We start from the raw sequence: 18,348 nt of genomic DNA, 5'->3' as shown, positions 1-18,348 counted from the left end.
GGGGGGGGTGTAAAAAAGGGAAAAGTAACATAAAGGTGTCGGATTGAGTTATCTTGACCCCATAGGACAGAGGGTGGGGTTCCTGAGGGACCCATTATGGGCAAAAAATTGGGCCCAATTTGTTTGGGAGGCCGATACACAGATCCAATGCAGGGCTTAGCACGAACCCCAGTGTAAATCTGTGGCAGATCTATGGATGCATAGCCCAATGGGAAAAAACATTACACACACTCACTCAACCAACCTCGCGTGGGCGACCAGTCCCTGCTGCCAACCCCCTGTTGTGAATGGCTGAAGGTCGTGCGCAGCGTGTGGTTGGCAGCTCATAGGGTTTAAGTGCAGGGCCTAGCCTCTGCATTAAAAACCTGCATAGAAATTCACTGAAAAAACAAAAGTTTAAAGGGACTTTATAGTTAGGAATTAGCATTTAAAAAACCTTACAAATGTATTGAAAAAGCCAAATGCTACAGGGATGTTATCCAATTTCAGCTGTTATGGTTAGAGTTATTTCAAGTAACTATAACTTGTGAGCTAAAAATGACTATAACTTGGACCCTCGCAATGCACATCTAATTACCCCGCATATTACAGCATTAATGACATCTTCTATGTCACCGTTGATATAATCCCTGCAACATTTACAATACAAATTGTTGATGAGAAAACTTTGCTTTGCAAGGGCGTGAGTTAGAGTTACCTTAGGGCAAGAGTTGTAGTTTCTTGAAATAACTTAGGGGTCCAGCTCGTAGTTCTTTAAAAAATATAGTAATTTTTCCCAGGGTCAATAATTTAATAATCCAGGAGGCTTCCTGTTTATTTTTTATGTAGTTGTAAGGCTGCTGCCCTCCCTTTTAGGAGAACCACCAGAATCTCAAAAATCTAAACAACAATCCTTCACAGGGCATTATGGGTGCTCCATGCAGGAGCAGTGAATAATACATTATTTTTGGGTGCCCCGGTGTCCACCCTGGACCTGTGGTGGTTCCTCCACTATAGCGGAGGAGCATCACCCCACTGCTTGCAGCAGTGAAATTAAGGAAACATAAAATGATAATAAATTGTTATTATCATTTTATGGTTCCCTGCTGCGGCAGCTTTGTGGGCGAGCGGGCTGCTCTGCTTACAGAGCAGGGAAGGAGTGGTTTGCACTCCCTATGTGCGCATGACTGATTGGCCGTCCCTCTCAGGCCAGCCAAACAGTCATGCGCACTTTGCATGATCTCCGTGCAGGCTGCTTTTCTGTTCTAGCTGGAGAGACAACTGAGGGGCGGCAGAGGAGAGACCTGGCAATCAGGTACATTTTTTTCTTACTTTTAACCCCCTTCCCCGCCCCTGATCCCTGCAGGCCACCACTGCCCGGGACACCCACATGTTTGTTTAAGTTGGGGGATGGGAGGTGAGCACCACGTCTCCCTGCAAGCAACCCCATGGGCTGGTGCCTGGTGCCCACTCCAGGTGGCATACATCATTTTTTATGGTGGGTAGTTGCGGGGGGAACCTCAAGCCCCCCGCTGTCCTACCAGAGAAAGCTGCCAGCACTCATCCCGGCTGCAGTGGGAGCCAGCATTGGTCCTACCCAGTGGGAGCAGCTTTTCTTCCTGCTCCTGAAATACTATGTTCATGGCTTGGGACAAATGTCTGTGCTCCCACCTATCGGGAGCCTTTCTGCTCCCGCTGCATGGGAGCACAGAAGACTTCCCTGCCCATGCTCTTGGGGTAGGGAAAACACAGTGTCCCGGAAGAGTGGTTCCCGGGACACCGCAATCGATGCGACCCGGTTGATGGGTTTCCTGGGGCCATAGGATGGCTCATGGAGGGGTGCTGCATGACCCCCTCCTGAATGAAGTTTAAATGACCCCTGGGGATGGGGTCCCTAAGGTCTCAAAGAGGTTTGGGAAGGGGAGCCACAAGCCCCCCCAATTTTCAATCAGCCCTACTGGATGGAGTTCCCAGGGCCTCAAGAAGGTTCGGGATGGAGGGCCATAGCATGGCTCATGGAGGGGGTCCACACAACTCCCTCCCAAATAAAGTTTAAATGGCCCCTGGGGATGTGGTCCCCAAGGCCTCAAGGAGTTTTTGGGAGGGGAGACACCACCAATTTTAACATCCGCTCCAGGGGATGGGGTCCCCAGGGCCTCAAGAAAGTTTGGGAGGGGGTGCTTCCCCCCTTTAATTCAACATAACGCCACAAGGGATGGGGTCCCTGGGGCCAAAAGTGCTGCACGCCCCATCCCCTTTAAAATACATTGTGCTGCCTCACCAGTCCCTGGTCAAGGCCTACCCCGAGTTTGTTTTTTCAAAGCAGGCAATTTTATCATGGATCAACCACAAATTTGTGATAAATATAAAAGAAAAACGTTTTGGGCACGGGTATCTCTCTGGGGTCCCCCATCAAGCCTAGGGGCAGGGTATCCCTATCCTGCCCCTTATATGACATTTTTTACTTTTTTCAGGACAGGCGACTGAGTGCTTGAGTCCTAAAATGGCTGCCATCACATCTTTGCTGATGTGGTCAGCCAATCAAATCTTATCTCTAGATCTGTTAGCTCAGCATATCCTTTGAGGCATGAAATATCTACATGTTTTAACCTCAATTTCTCTAAAACTACTGAACAGAATTACACCCAATCACAGAAAGCTCACTTTTTAAATTAAGATCTTACTTTCTTCCACATTTCATGTAATTCCATTCAGCTGTTTTGGCTGCACCTGCATCTAATTTTCCTATGGAATATGAATGGGGAAAATGTATTTTGGGCTCCACCCTTTTTGTCGGCTCTGCTTGATAGATCACCCCAAAACTCTTCATGAAGGAACTGAGGTTGATGAGACTTTTTTTTGGGTATGTGTCATCAGTGATGTCATTTGAGGTGTCATCAGTGATGTCAGCAGGGATGTAATTTGACATGTCATGCGTGAAGTAATATCTGATGTTATACTTATTTATTCTTGCAAAACATAACTATAACTTCACTGTAACCTTGGTTTTTTGCAGTGAATTTCTTTTTTTTTGTTTTAATGTGATATAAAATATAAGTACCTTACCTAACTGTAACAACACTTTAACCTTTGTTTTTTCAGTGAATTCCGTATTTTTTGGACCATATTCACCCAACTACCCCACTGAGCATAGATTTTTACTGTGTGCATTTTGGGCTTGATCACAAGGCCTGGTCTGCAGCTAAGCCCTGCGCCCAAACCTCCTATGGACGACCACTCTCCCCCCCTCCCCGGATTCCCACCCCACATTTTCTTTGTTTATTTTTTTCCTTTTTTCCTTTTTCCTTTTTTTTAACAGTACTACAACTGAAGTGCCGCCCACAGTACTGCAAGACAGTGCAAGCTTTGCTTGTTGAAGCTTGTTTGCTCTTGTAGCACAACGGCTCCCATGGGAGTACTGTAGTACCGCTGCTTAAGTGTGACTGTGGTACAGCAAGGCCAAGCATCTTGCATGGTTTCGTGGTACCATGGTACCTCAGTCCCATGGTGGTAAATGTGAGGGCTGCAGTGAATCCCACAGGAGTACTGCAGTCCCAGCTACACTTTTTTTATTTTGTCCCCTTGTGAGGTCTCTCTTGACCCTCCCAACCCCCTCTGGCCCCGGGAGTGCCATAACCCCCTGTCCTGTAATGAGTTCCTCTAATGGCAGCTGCAAAATATTTCTTCATGTTGCAGCAAGTCAATCAGATCTCTCAATCCGTTCCTAATGGATTGAAATTACCAATTTGCTGTAATTTAGTTCCACTATTCTTTCTGTATCGCTTTTCAACATTTACTACGTGAATTAACAAGGAAATACGATGTTTGGGACACCACCATTTTCTCACACCCTGCTAGACGGATCACTCTGCTGAAGCTTTCCAGATTTCCAAGATGGAGTTGAAGTAGATGAATTTTCTCTGGAAAGTTCTGTGGAGATTCGTGAAACAGTGCCAAAGTTATTAGCATAACAAAAAATGTTCTTCCTATGAAAACCCTGACCTAACTACAACTACATAGTGGCGACCACCATTGTGTTTATATCTATCTGTGTGTGTGTGTGTGTGTGTGTGTGTGTGTGTGCGTGCGCGTGTGTGTGTGTGTATATAAAGTAACACTGCTCCATCGACCGGAGCCCCAGCCCTACAGGGTGGCTTCAGCTGTAAACAGGGACGGAGCATCCTGTTACAAGTTCAATGCACACAGAAGCAGCGTTGAAGCCCGATTCCAGGAAACATGCAGAGCGTTTATGTTTATAAGAAGGCACACTCTCTTCCTCCTGCTGCGTTTCGGCTTCTCTGATAAGCCTTTATCACAGGTGAGCAGGTGGCATATGCAATACTCATGCACTTTTGAGCTCGTGGCATCCTACTATGCCCACAATGCACCTGGATTGAAAAATTAATTTCTGGAAGCCGTAGTGCATAGTATTAATTACTGCTACAATAGCGTTATTGCTTTACAGGTTTATTACGTTTCCAAATGCAAATTGCTCAAATATAAAAGCAATCATAGTCATGTGTTTTAAAATGGAACTCAATATGCAACTTTCATAACATTAGAGTCCTTGCTCAGGGAAGTGTTGCTGAAATCAATTTGAATGTCTTTTTAAACGCAAAGTGTCCTGAATCCCAGAGACGAGGCCAATACCTCTCTCCTTTCCCTTCCTCACCTCTGTGCACAGAAATCTCAGCTAGCTGGAGGACGAGTGGGTCATGCTCCCCAATTAAACACAAATAAACACTCCTCCATCAATTGCTGCAATAACTGCATCGGCTTCCTATTAAGCAGAGGACTAGGTTTAAGGGCCTACGTATTGCACATAAGGCCCTGTATGGGATGGTACTGGGATATATCAAAGACCGTCTAAGTAGATATGTTCCGGGATGATGCCTCCGGTCGTCCGAGGCAAGCCTGTTGTTCTATCCATGGTTTGACAAAGTCACCATGGGTGGAAGAGCCTTTTCAGTATTGATTTCCCAGTTGTGGAATAAGCTGCCAGAGAATGTGCGTGGGGAAGCCACTCTCCTTCCATTAAGGAAAACACTGAAAACTCTTCTGTTCATGCAGGCTTTCGGGCAAGAGAAGTTATGATCGAGTGGGTATTGTGGCAGGTAACAGTTGGTGGTGTTTGTTATTTTCTCACAAGAGCTACGAGACCGTTGGTGATTATGCGCTATACAATTGACACTTAACTTAACTTAACTTAAGGCTAATTATGTGTTGTAATATAGTTACTTTTTAAGTTATTTTAGGCTCAGTGGGTGTATTAGTGAGAAGTTAAGGTTACCCATTTAATTTAATAAGGTTGGTATTAGAGTTTTTGAATGGTCATGTCTTAATTTAATTACATATAAAATAATTTCAATAAGTTGAGGCTTGGGTTAGCATTACAGTTAGGTTAAGATTATTTATTAAATTTAATTAGGTGTAATTTAGGTCTATGGTTAACATTAGAGATAAATTGAGGGGTTAATTAATATGTGGTGGTACATTTTAATTAAATACTTACCGTGTCAGGCAAAATGATGTCTCCAATGTATTGGTTATTTGAGGCAGTGTACTTTGGTGTACTAATATATAAATACATTTTAAGACTTTGCCATTAGGAAAAACAGGGAGGATTTGTATTAAGAAAGCAGAAAGAAAACAATTGTTTGCCAAAGCAGGGATTTTTCATGTGGAAGACTCAATGTGAAAGTCCCTGTTAAAAATGTAACTTATTGCCCTTTGCATGCTCACTTTGTCTCATTTTTCATATGCACTTTTCATCCCTTCTCTCATGGCATAAAGACTGTCACACTCTCTTGTACTTCTCTTGTCCCCATCACCTGTCTGTTATCCCTCTCTGCTGCTTTTCCCTCACATCACAGTACTTAACCCACCCATGTTCAGTGTTTCCTCTTTCCTCACAGCCCGGCCGCAGCTCTTCCTTCAAAACCAAGTGGTGGTCCTACATGAGTACAGCGAGCTGCGCTGCTCCATAACTGGTCAATACCCCAGCAATATCACAGTTCAGTGGCTGCAAAACGGGAAGGTGCTGGAGGGCAGCACTCTTTACCCAACATGGAACAGCACGGATGGTGAGCCCAGCCTAACCAGCAGCTATGCCTTCATTCCTCGTGAGAAGGACACCACGGCTATCTATAAATGCCAGGCGCTGCATAATTCTCTGACATCACCACTTGAAGTGACGTTCAGCCTGGTCTTAGGAGGTGAGTGTCTCTGGGTACTCATTTATCCTCATTTCTTTTTGTGTCTATGCAGTCTGTGCCCAGACGGTCATTCCCTAAATGACACATTCATCCTGAGTATTGGCTGGCTCCTCATTAACGTTTGGACTAATCCTATTGGGTGAGTGCCCACCAGACGGCAGTTAACCAGAATTCCTGCTGCAGGGTTCCTTGATAATTAGACGTCTTGGGCTAGCCTCCAGGTCAAGTCCCCAGCTCTGTTCTCCTTCTGAAAACATAATGAGAAGTTGAAAGAGAAAGCCACATTGCAGTTGTGTGGGTGTTAAAGTTTTCAATGTTATGTTTCTGTCTTTTGGGTTCTACTTCTTGGTTTCTATTTTAATGTCTTGGATAGCATTAGTTATAGCAATGTGTCTGTGTTGCATTTTCCAAGACTGTTGGGTTATGGGGTCCTAATATGACATCATTGTTTAATAATGCTTATCAACTGGTTTCTTTGCATGCATCCAACTTTTTCACATGCCAAGTTCCCACCAAGTAATTGCATGAGGAATATTTGTGGATAAAACCGTGGATCATAATACGGTATCAATTTTACACCCCCCCCCCCCCCCCCCCATTCCAGAGGGAATACGTAGAACTGGGTGGTGGACTAGCTAATGGTCAACATAATGTGCATTTTAGAGACACTGTCGAGACTTCATGAGGGCGGTCCCAAAGGTAGCCAGACTGCTCCCAGCACAAGTTAGAAGGTTGCAGATAACAAGAAGTCCTGGAAGGTATACAGACTGAAATTTTAGTGGAAGAAGGGTTTTATTCTTTGGGCCATGGGGAAGAATTTTGAATGGGATCTGTACTAATGTTTTGTTCTCATTGTCTTCAGTTTGCTGTTAAGTATAAAACCAAGTTGGGGGTTTTGTGAAACTATTTTAAAAAGGCTCAAGTATTGTAGACCTTCCTGTGTGCCTAGTACATGGTATTCTTTGGGGCCACATTCTTTTCATGCATACATAGGCCAGTTCAACCATATATTTTTAAGGCATGATCGCCTCCATGCCCCAAACCAATGCCCAACTCACTCACCCATGGATGTTTTTACTATGCATGCTTCACTGCTGCCACCACTTGCATCTCCAGCCAATCTTGGCAACAAGAAAACTCCCTCACCTATGCCAATCTTAACTCTACATGGCTTGTCAGCCTCCATTTCTTACACCAACAACCATTAACATTCCACAATTCCACCCTGAACTGCTTGTGACCCATGCAACGTTGCTCCACCTGACTGAAGCGTCCTTACCCAATCAATCAATCACTCATGATTTATAAAGCATGTTAAATTACCCGTGAGGGTCTCAAATCCCTGGAGTTGCTAGCTGCTTTGTGGACAGAGCAGTAAAAAACTAGACAAAAGCAGGAGAAAGCGGGGGCGTGTCTACGCAGCGGAACGAAATAGCCACTGTTCAGTAGAGCTCCGTGATCACCTGTTCTAACCCACATATCCGACCACTTATTCGGTACGTCCGTGGAGGGAATCAGAAATCGGAGAGTGCGCGGAATGCGAGGCTGTGAGATCGGAGCCTGTCACTGCACTCTGTGCCAAAATATCCTCATCGGCAGTATCTGGCTTGCAGCACGCAAGACACCGGGCCCTCTATTACGGTGAGGCGTGAAGAGCATGGTTACGCCGGCGATGGGAGCCTAAACCCGATGCCCAGCTGACCGCCCCTAATCGTCACCAGAAAGCGGCGGTCCACCGCACCAACCATCGTGAGAGAGGATCGTTGGCGGGGCCACGGATCATCAGTGAGGAACCAGGGACATCGACCTCTGCACAACGGATCGGTGGAGAGCCCCGGCGCTGAGATGAGTGGCAGGTGCGGTGAGTGCAGAGATCCCGGACTCGGTGTGGCGGGGGCTGCTCCCCCCTCCCGCATCTGCCGGTGCTGCTCCGGACGCGGTGGTTGCCGCTGGAGGTAGCACTGCGCGGACATTCCCCTGATTAAGGCTTACACGCGGGGGTGACGCAGGACTCTCGGTCATTGTTAAGGCTCCCCCCCAGCGCAGGATGCAACATATTGTGATCAGTGGAGGGGGTGCAGCGTGAGTGCTGACTGCGATTCAATCCCCAAAAGAGCGGGATTGCTGAATGTTACCCGGAGAATATTGCACCTGGGGGTCACCCTGTGCCTACAGTGATCAACCCATATGGACACAACGCGGAGGGTGTACGTCCCCAGACTAGATAAGGGACACCGTCGGGCAGTAAAGGGTGGCACCGAAGGAATAAACATGGCGTCCACATGAGGCCTCAAGACAGCGCAGTCTAATAGATTGGACAAATAGGCGTATTCAAAGGAGTGTGCGCTGGAACCTTCACCTAAACATAAGAATACTGGAGAGCAAGGGAGCCCGAGCAAAGAACCCACCCTTAAAGATGTTATGGCGGCAATAGATGAGATCAAAACCTCTCTTGAACACAAAATAGACACCATAATTCTTGAGGTGAACCTCATCCATGCGGATCTCAATAAAAACAACTAACGCTTGAAACAGGTGGAACTTAAGACTAACAGCTTGGTGGAGGATACCTCACAACTCCAAACTAACATTAATGAACTGCAGTCTTTCCGGAAGTTCGCAGAAACCAAACTGGACGACTATGAAGGACGCCTTAGGCGCAATAACGTGCGCATACTAGGGGTTCCTGAGAAGATGGAGGGAGACTCCGCGGACCTGTTCATGGAGGAGCTCATTCTTCAACATCTAAAACCAAAGGACTTAGCAATCTCTTTGTCATTGAGAGGGCCCACGGAGTCCTGGGGGGCCGCCCGAAACCAGGGGCCCCCCATGCCCAATCCTAGCTAGGATCCTCAACTACCGGGATCGCGACACAATCCTCCAGCGAGCCAGATCAGGTCCTCCATTTAGACTTGAGAATGCTGATATCACCTTCTTCCCTGACTTCACCCAGATGGTCCAGAAGCAGCGGAGATCCTTTCTGGGTGTCAAGAGAATGTTGAGGGATAAGGACCTCAAGTATGCCATGCTCTTCTCGGCTAAACTCCGTGTGGAAGCAGATGGAAGGGCTTGGTTCTTCGATCACCCAGAGATAGCGGCGAATTCGTTGGAGACCCGCAAAGCATGAGGTCTGGATGGCAGCATCGATGGTAGGAGTCCCCGTGCTGTGGGGGTAACAGCCACTGTTACCGAACGCATCAGACCCCCACGTGAGACTCGATCGACAAGGGTGGAGACATCGTTGGATCCATTGAGACATTATGAGACTGGTAACGGGGGTACATTTAGGCTGCAGGCCGGGACACTTATTGCCCCCTTTTTTCCTTTCAGGGACATATAACTTGTTTCTTTCTAGGTGGGGGGGCGGGGGGAGACGGGGCACCACGCATCCCAATTTTCCTCGATTAGTACAGAAGTTGGGCGACAGGCACTCTGCCAGTTTGGTATGGGCAGTTTCAAGTCCAGAGGGCAGGGAAGCAGGGAGGGGGGTTGTTGGGAAGGGGTTTTTAGTTTGTTTCTTGTTATAGTTTTTACATCGGCAAGCAATGTGAAAAGCGTGACTGAGGCTTTGCAGTGTCTCATTAGTTTCAATGTGTATTCTGTGGTGGTTTTTTCTTCAATGAGCAATGTGATGGGCGTGATTGAGGCTCCGAGGTTTTCCATCTATCTTAATGCATACGCAGTGGGATAAAAGTGCCAGGATTCTAAGCTGGAATGTCAATGGGCTGGGGGACAAGGTTAAACGCAGTATAGTTCTTCAGTATATCAGGAAACAGGCCCCCGACATCGTCCTCCTCCAGGAGACACACTTGATAGGACACTCCTGCAAAGCAATGTGCAGATGGGGATACCGACTCGTGGCACACGCAGGGTTCACTTCTATTGGATAGGGGTATACCCATCAATAACCCTCCTATTACCTGGGTATCTGAAACACAATTTGAAGAAAATTGGTAAGGAGGAAATGATAGAGAAATATTTTTAAACAAGGACACCTTTAATTATCCTGTCATATGTGTATATATTCACATTTTCTTTTTGTTATTTTATCGCTGAGCATATAAAAAGAACATATATTTACAAATAACACCTCTAAAACAAAAACAAACTAACGCTACTGTCCACCATCTTTTGGGGGTATTGGTCTGGACGCTTTAACTAAATGTTCCCTCAGGTTCTTTCCTTTCTGGAAAGCAAACAAAGGTGTACCAAGTCCCAAGTGCTCAACCAACCGCCAATTTCTCTGGATAATCTGTCTCACTTTATTAGCTTTCAGATTATATGTCAGCACACAAGTAAGCAGATCATTCTTAACCTTACTTTTCGGTACAAGTAGGGTTTCCCGAGGCGTAAACCAAGCTCGTTTAAGGGAATTCCTGACTAATTTCTTTGGATATCCTCTGTTACATAGCTTGGTCTTCAGGATGGCAGCATTGTCGAAATAATCACTTTTATTTGAACAATTGCGACGAATTCTAAGGAATTACCCGTAAGGCAAATTATCCTTAAGGTGTCGGATGTCCTGAGCTGTATGCCAATAGCGTGTTTCTATCGGTGGGTTTGGTAAATAGACTCACTTCTAGAACTCCTTCGTTGTTTTTTACCCAAACATCTAGAAAATTAACTTGGCTGTCACTTACACTTTTGGTAAATTTTAGATCTTGTGTCCGTGTATTAAGCCAATTGTGGAATGATTCCAGATCTTCTACATTTCCATTCCATATCAAAAATATATCATCGATGAATCTGACCCATCTCTCAATATGTGCAAAGTATGGGCCAGATTCATCGAAGATAAAACGGGTCTCAAAGTGATCCATAACCAAATTCGCTATCTCAGGGGCGAAGCTACAACCCATTGCTACGCCTTTTACTTGTAGGAACAGGTCTTCTTTGAAGTTGAAGAAATTGTTTTTAAGACATATTTTGGCCAAAGCGATCAAAAAGTCAGTTGGAACTTGGTGTGGTCTGGGTCTACTGTTTAATACCACCATCATGATCAAGAGTGCCTCATCTTGGGGGATGTTTGTGTAGAGGCTTTCGATGTCGAAAGTAACCAAAAAACTTTGGTTACTATCAAACATCGAACCCTCAACCTTAGCAATAAAGTCCCGTACATATGCTTTTGTTTCGGGGACAAATGGTTTTAAAAAATGATCAACATATTTAGCCAAAGGTTCCAGAAAGGAACCACAGGCTGAAATAATCGGCCTCCCTGGTGGTTTGGTGGCATCTTTATGAATCTTAGGCAAGACATATAATGTGGGGACTTTTTGGATTGTAATGTTCAAAAACTCGAATTCCTTTTTGCAAAGGAACCCATTTTCGATTGCTGTATTGATCAAGTGCAATATTTCAGCTTTCAGTCGCGCTGTGGGATTATTTGCCAGAGGACGGTAATGTAATTGATTACTTAGTTGTCTAGTGATTTCCTCATCGTAGTTTTCCGCATCCCATAACACGATTCCTCCGCCTTTGTCGGCGGGTTTTACTACCACAAGGGGATTATTGGCTAAATCAAGAAGTGCCTTTTGTTCGTCTCTAGAGAAATTAGGTTTAAAGAAAGATCGTTTGGAGTGCAGACCATCTACCTCCCTAAGTATTTGATTTTCAAACAAAAGGATTTGATCAGGCATAGCTGCATTTTCAGGACAAAAAGTCGATTTGTTTTTTAGTCCGCTAATATTACTCTCAGAGGCTTCGTTAAATTCTGAAAAGAAAACTCTCAATCTTACTTTCCGGAGGAACCGTAAGACCTCTTTTTTGGTGTCAATTGGGTTCTGTATAGCATGTGGAACAAATGACAACCCTTTGTTAAGCATTTGGGTCTCGATTTCAGATAACTGATGCTTAGACAGATTGTAAATCGGTATTACTTCATGCGTTGTTACGGATATAGTAGATGTTGATGGATCTATCTCCGGTAAGCCCTTTGTCTGGTCCGGAAGTAATTTTGTTCTTGAATCTGCTGTGGAGCTGGGGGTTGCCATATTTGTTGGCCTCGCCAGTTGCCTCTGAATCCTCTTCCCCTGCCTCTGCCTAAAAAAGGAGGAGGTGCACGTGGATATTGGTAATATTGAGGGTATGGAGGGAAATAGGGCCCAGTCCCCTGGTCTGAATCTGAGGAAGAATCAGAAAAAGTGATGAATTTAGACCGTGACCGTGTTCTATATTGAAGGTTCAATGTGCTTGGGTTGTTATTTTTATAGAAGTCTTCCTTGAGGTAAGGGTAAGCTGTTAAGTTGTCAAACCCCTTAATATCTCTAGTGACTTTTGAAGTTTTTGCACTGATGGTTTGGTTTTTGAAGTCAACAAGTGTTTTTTCTATAGAATCTAGGAGTGTTTTTGCATCCTGGATAGTGCTGTCACCACAAATTTCTTCCTCTAGCTTTCGTATTTCTTTCAGTTCTTCTTCGCTAATTCTTAATGCTGTATGAATAGATAAGACAAGCCAATCTCTGGAGCACTTTGTACCAACTCCACTAAAATCCAAGAGATACATTTTATCATTTACAAAAATAATCGGGATGTTTTTTACCTGCAGACCTACTGGAATGGTGTTAGATTTAAGATACTCAAGTAGGACCTGTGCATGAAGTTGTGTCCTGGTATTTTTCTTTCTAAGTTGTATTAGCTTTTCTCCTTTGTCTGTAGTGATGTTTGTGGAATCACTTATCTGCCCTCCTAATAAAGAAGGAGTCTCAATCAATTTATTAATCTCATCTTCCGAGAAACTCACCATATGAGGAAGTGCCATAACCCCAAGGGGATCTCAATAACTACCCTCCTAGTGTGCAGTCACTAAAGCAAAAACAAAAAACTTTACAACATATATACAATGCTCGTTCATTACTTATATTCTTACACCAAGTGTATTAATTGTATTTGTACTACAGCCCTCACACTTGAAAAAGTGTAAAAATACAATTCTATTGGATAGGGGTATACCCATCAATAACCCTCCTATTACCTGGGTATCTGAAACACAATTTGAAGAAAATTGGTAAGGAGGAAAAGATAGAGAAATATTTTTAAACAAGGACACCTTTAATTATCCTGTCATATGTGTATATATTCACATTTTCTTTTTGTTATTTTATCGCTGAGCATATAAAAAGAACATATATTTACAAATAACACCTCTAAAACAAAAACAAACTAACGCTACTGTCCACCATGAAATGTTTCCTATTGTGGAGCCACCTTTAAATAGTGTGGACTACCCAGAAGGCTCATACATTGCGTATAGGAAAATCACTCTCCAAGAATTCAAAGAAGCAATGTGAGACTGTTACATCCACAAAAAGTTCAATTGATTTGTGGTCCTTCTGTACAACAAAACTGTCGACGCGGTCGCGTTTCAGCCGATCTATTTCTTTTGGCCTCTTCAGGACAAAAACAACAGCAGCACTCTACATAAAGAAAAATAAACTCTAATGACATATACAATACAGAATCGCCAAACAATTATCCTTGCCGATATATATACAGGTCTCACTCCCCAAACCACAGTACAACATGCAGAAAGTTCCACCACCACAACAAAATCACCGAATCCAGTGTGACGTGAATCTCAAAGAAAATTAAAATTCCTCAACTTTCAAAGGCGTGTGAGTGCACCATATGTGACGAAAATCTCATGATACTCCCGTGTGTCTGCTAACCGAAAACACATATACTAGCGTTTTTAATCTCGAGGGTCTCTCATTCTGCAATCTGTTAAGCTCTACACTAACCTTAGCTATAGCCCCTCGCTCAGAGCATCCTGCATGAAACCAACTTGCTTGTTAGCGGTGGAGTGTGGGGGGGTCTACCCCTGGCCCAACTATAAAGAAGGAAAAAAGGTACAAGTCAGCCTCACTTTAAAAAGTAAAATAAAATAAAATCAAGCAAAGAACTGCCCTGTCACCCAAATGATCGAATTTAGTACCTTGCTTGGGTGATTTATCGCTAAGCTAACGTCAGGTCCACTGTAGTGAGTTCCAACCGCCGTGGTGTACACGCTACATGGAAGAAAAGCGCACAACAAAGCACGCAGGGATAAATAAAGGAATCTAAAATAAATCTCAGAGACAAAGGGCTGAATACCAACTCCTCTTACCTTATGACTCTTCTCTTTTCTGTAAGGTCTAATTACCGTCTGTCCAAGTTTGCTGTCCTACTTCGAACCGAGGTACACGGGAGTGTACTCGGAGCCATATTTCTAAAGATCAACAGTGACAAGGGACTAACGCATCTCCCCAGCGTGGGGTGAAATGAATCGGCCATTTTGAAGTGGAGTGAGAGTGCAGGCCCACTAGTTATATACATAGCTTTCTCCCTAGATAGGGACAACAATATTTATCGAATTAAGAAAACTACAAAAAGGATTTAAAGGTGAAAATAATTATGTACAAAAATAATTAAAATTAATTAGAACAGAAATGATTGAAAAAAATATAATAAGGATCAAAAACTTAACTGAATCAAGTAGTTACTGGTTCGAAGGATCAAGCATAATCAAACTATAAAAAATCAACTCTAAATCAAATAAAATAATTATAAATATAAAAAGCCGCCACAATTACACCCCATGTGTGAAAGAAACAGAGTTAGAGAACCTGTAGACATCACGGCTCACATTCTGAACAAAACATATAATTATAAACATTTTACATAAATACCTATCTACATAGTGACTGCATATGTCAGGTATTAGCTGACTGAATCTAATAACCTTGCCAGATCGTACATGAAAATCTTCAACTCTACCGATCTTATTGTATCAAGGCCCATATTTCGTCCCTATCATTTAGACCATCAATAGCTGTGCGATACTTCTCAATCAACCGCGCTTCTAGGCGATTGAGGGTATTTTGTAACGAGGCTTTATTCATGGGGCGCATGACCGTTAAAACGGTCCACCTCAATTCGTCTTCCTCGTGTCTCAGTTCCAGAAAATGCTGGACCAATGGGGCACCGAGAATTTTGCACCGTATCCGTGATTTGTGTTGCTGAATTCGTAATTTAACTGCTTGAGTTGTTTGGCCAATATAAGTTTTTTTACATGGACACTCAATTGAGTAAATCACATTCTTGGAGTTGCAATTTGAGAAAGCCAGTTGCACATGTTTTTTATCTCCAATAGTTGTAAGTTTGGAGTCATTTGTCTGTGGGCACACCACGCAGTTATGACATCTGAAGTGTCCCTGTACTGGTGGCAACCCCATCATAGCTCTTACATCTTTTGGGGGTATTGGTCTGGACGCTTTAACTAAATGTTCCCTCAGGTTCTTTCCTTTCTTGAAAGCAAACAAAGGTGTACCAAGTCCCAAGTGCTCAACCAACCGCCAATTTCTCTGGATAATCTGTCTCACTTTGTTAGCTTTCGGATTATATGTCAGCACACAAGTAAGCAGATCATTCTTAACCTTACTTTTCGGTACAAGTAGGGTTTCCCGAGGCGTAAACCAAGCTCGTTTAAGGGAATTCCTGACTAATTTCTTTGGATATCCTCTGTTACATAGCTTGGTCTTCAGGATGGCAGCATTGTCAAAATAATCACTTTTATTTGAACAATTGCGACGAATTCTAAGGAATTGCCCGTAAGGCAAATTATCCTTAAGGTGTTGGGGATGTCCTGAGCTGTATGCCAATAGTGTGTTTCTATCGGTGGGTTTGGTAAATAGACTCACTTCTAGAACTCCTTCGTTGTTTTTTACCCAAACATCTAGAAAATTAACTTGGCTGTCACTTACACTTTTGGTAAATTTTAGATCTTGTGTCCGTGTATTAAGCCAATTGTGGAATGATTCCAGATCTTCTACATTTCCATTCCATATCAAGAATATATCATCGATGAATCTGACCCATCTCTCAATATGTGCAAAGTATGGGCCAGATTCATCGAAGATAAAACGGATCTCAAAGTGATCCATAACCAAATTCGCTATCTCAGGGGCGAAGCTACAACCCATTGCTACGCCTTTTACTTGTAGGAATAGGTCTTCTTTGAAGTTGAAGAAATTGTTTTTAAGACATATTTTGGCCAAAGCGATCAAAAAGTCAGTTGAAACTTGGTGTGGTCTGGGTCTACTGTTTAATACCACCGTCATGATCAAGAGTGACGGTGACGGAGCAGGGTTCACGACAAGCTCGAGAGGGGTAGGTATTATGGTGAAAAACACATTCCCTCTCAGTATAGATTCCACTTGGGTCGATGACAGAGGTCGGTACGTGGGTATTGCTGGGACCTGGGAGGGGCGCACTATTACTCTAATGTCATTTATGTCCCACCTGGTCTCCAAACTACTACTTTTCAGGATCTCTGCACCACTCTCCTCTCACTACCTGAGGGACTACTGTTACTGGGAGGCGATTTTAACTCGGTGGGCTCGGGTGGGCTGGACCGCCACCCCCCACGAGACATGGGGCCCGCTACCAGGTGGCTTCCTGACTTCCTAGACTACCTGGTTCTCAAATCGCATATATACATGAAATCAGACACTTAGCTAGGGGCATTTCCGACCACTCACCGCTATGGGTACATATACTCCTGGATCAGGTGTGGGTGGGCAGAGTCATCCCGATTAATCCCTGGTATATCTGTAATCCTAAAATCCGTCAGGATCTCATCAAAGTTATGGACGCTTATTTCAGTGAAAACGCAGGCACGGTGGACTCCTTCCAGATGCTTTGGGAAGCCTTTAAGACTGTGGTCAGGGGGGAGGCTTTATGCCTTATATCGGGTCATAAGAAAGAACAGCAAGCTGAGGCGGCTACTATCGAGGATGAAATATACCGGCTAGAGAGGGAAATGGAAATTCAGATCACGCCAGAGTCGCTCCACTTGTTGCGTCTTAAACAGGACGAATATAGGGCCTTAGCTACAGACAAAGCTAAAACACTGGGTAGAGAGAAACTCAGTAGAATCTATGATTTGGGGGATAAAGCCAGGAAACAGATAGCTTGGCTTGATAGGAGGGAATGGGCAAGTAGACTAGTCCCGGTTCTCCAGGACGCTGATGGTATCAGCATAACTGACCCTCAAGTAATTGCAAATCACTTTGCTAGACATTTTGCGGCGGTATATACAGCGGTAGCGCCCTACAACGAGGGAGACTCCGCTGAACTACTGACGGACATAGAGCTGCTCACCCTCTCCTTGACAGAACAGCAACTACTAGATAGCTCATTAACGGCTGATGAAGTAGCACAGGCAATCAGATCGCTCCACTCGGGGAAAGCCTTGGGCCCTAACGGCATTCCAATCGAAGTGTATAAACTTAATCCGGACAAATTGGCCACCTACCTCAAAGCCATGTTTGAGGAAAGCAGGGAAAAGGGGGAGTTGCCGAGGGATCAACGAATAGCTAATATTGTAACTATTCATAAGGAAGGCAAACCCAAATCAGACTGTAAATCGTATCGACCGATCTCCCTCCTCAATGCAGAACCCAAAATTCTTGCTAAGGTACTAGCTAACCATCTGCTTAAAATGATACCGAACCTTGTACACCCGGACCAGTCCGGTTTTGTACCGCACAGGAATACAGCACTGAACCTTTGCCGAGTCCATGGGGTACTTGGAAGGGCAGACATGATACTGGAACCTGCAATTCTGGTGTCCTTGGATGCTACCATGGCATTCAACACAATCGAATGGCCTTATCTCTTTGCTGTGCTCCGTAAAATGAGGTTCGGCCCTGAATTTATCCAGTGGATACGACTACTATATTCACTGCCGTTAGCGCAGGTTGTGGTTAATAATAAAAAGTCAGATACTTTTGCCTTGAGCCGGGGTACCCGTCAGGGATGCTCGCTGTCCTCCCTCCTGTTTGCCCTAGCCTTGGAGCCACTGGCGGCATGGATCCGACGTGATCCAGTTATTGGTGGTCTGCGTTCGTCACCTGAATGGGAGGACCGTATCTCGCTTTACGCAGGTGATGTCTTACTATATTTAGCTAACCCCCAAAAATCCTTAATTGCAGTTCTAGACATATTGGCAGTATTCGGGAGATACTCGGGTTTCATGATCAACTAGTCTAAATCTCATTTATATGTTCTCCAGGGAGACCTGCCAGCCTTACCTTGCAATTGTCCGATCCAGATCAGTGCCTCTGGATTCAAATACCTGGGGATATTCCTCTCCTTAGATTCCACACTCGAAAATAAC

At 44.2% G+C, this 18,348-nt stretch overlaps 1 protein-coding gene across 2 annotated transcripts in view; it reads left to right on the top strand.

Annotated features, from left to right (window-relative positions):
* Window positions 1-18,348, top strand: part of LOC146811973 (uncharacterized) — a 410,827-nt gene that overhangs the window by 145,710 nt on the left and 246,769 nt on the right. For both annotated transcript variants that reach the window (XM_085618947.1, XM_085618946.1), the window contains exon 3: window positions 5,895-6,194. In XM_085618947.1, coding sequence (XP_085475073.1) covers window positions 5,895-6,194 — 300 coding nt within the window. The remainder of the gene's footprint in view (window positions 1-5,894; window positions 6,195-18,348) is intronic.

This window comes from Triturus cristatus, chromosome 7, assembly GCF_964204655.1.
Source record: "Triturus cristatus chromosome 7, aTriCri1.1, whole genome shotgun sequence".
In the NCBI taxonomy this organism is placed as follows: Eukaryota; Metazoa; Chordata; class Amphibia; order Caudata; family Salamandridae; genus Triturus; species Triturus cristatus.
The sequence above is the reverse complement of the archived record's forward strand: the minus strand, read 5'-3'. Positions and strand labels throughout refer to the sequence as shown.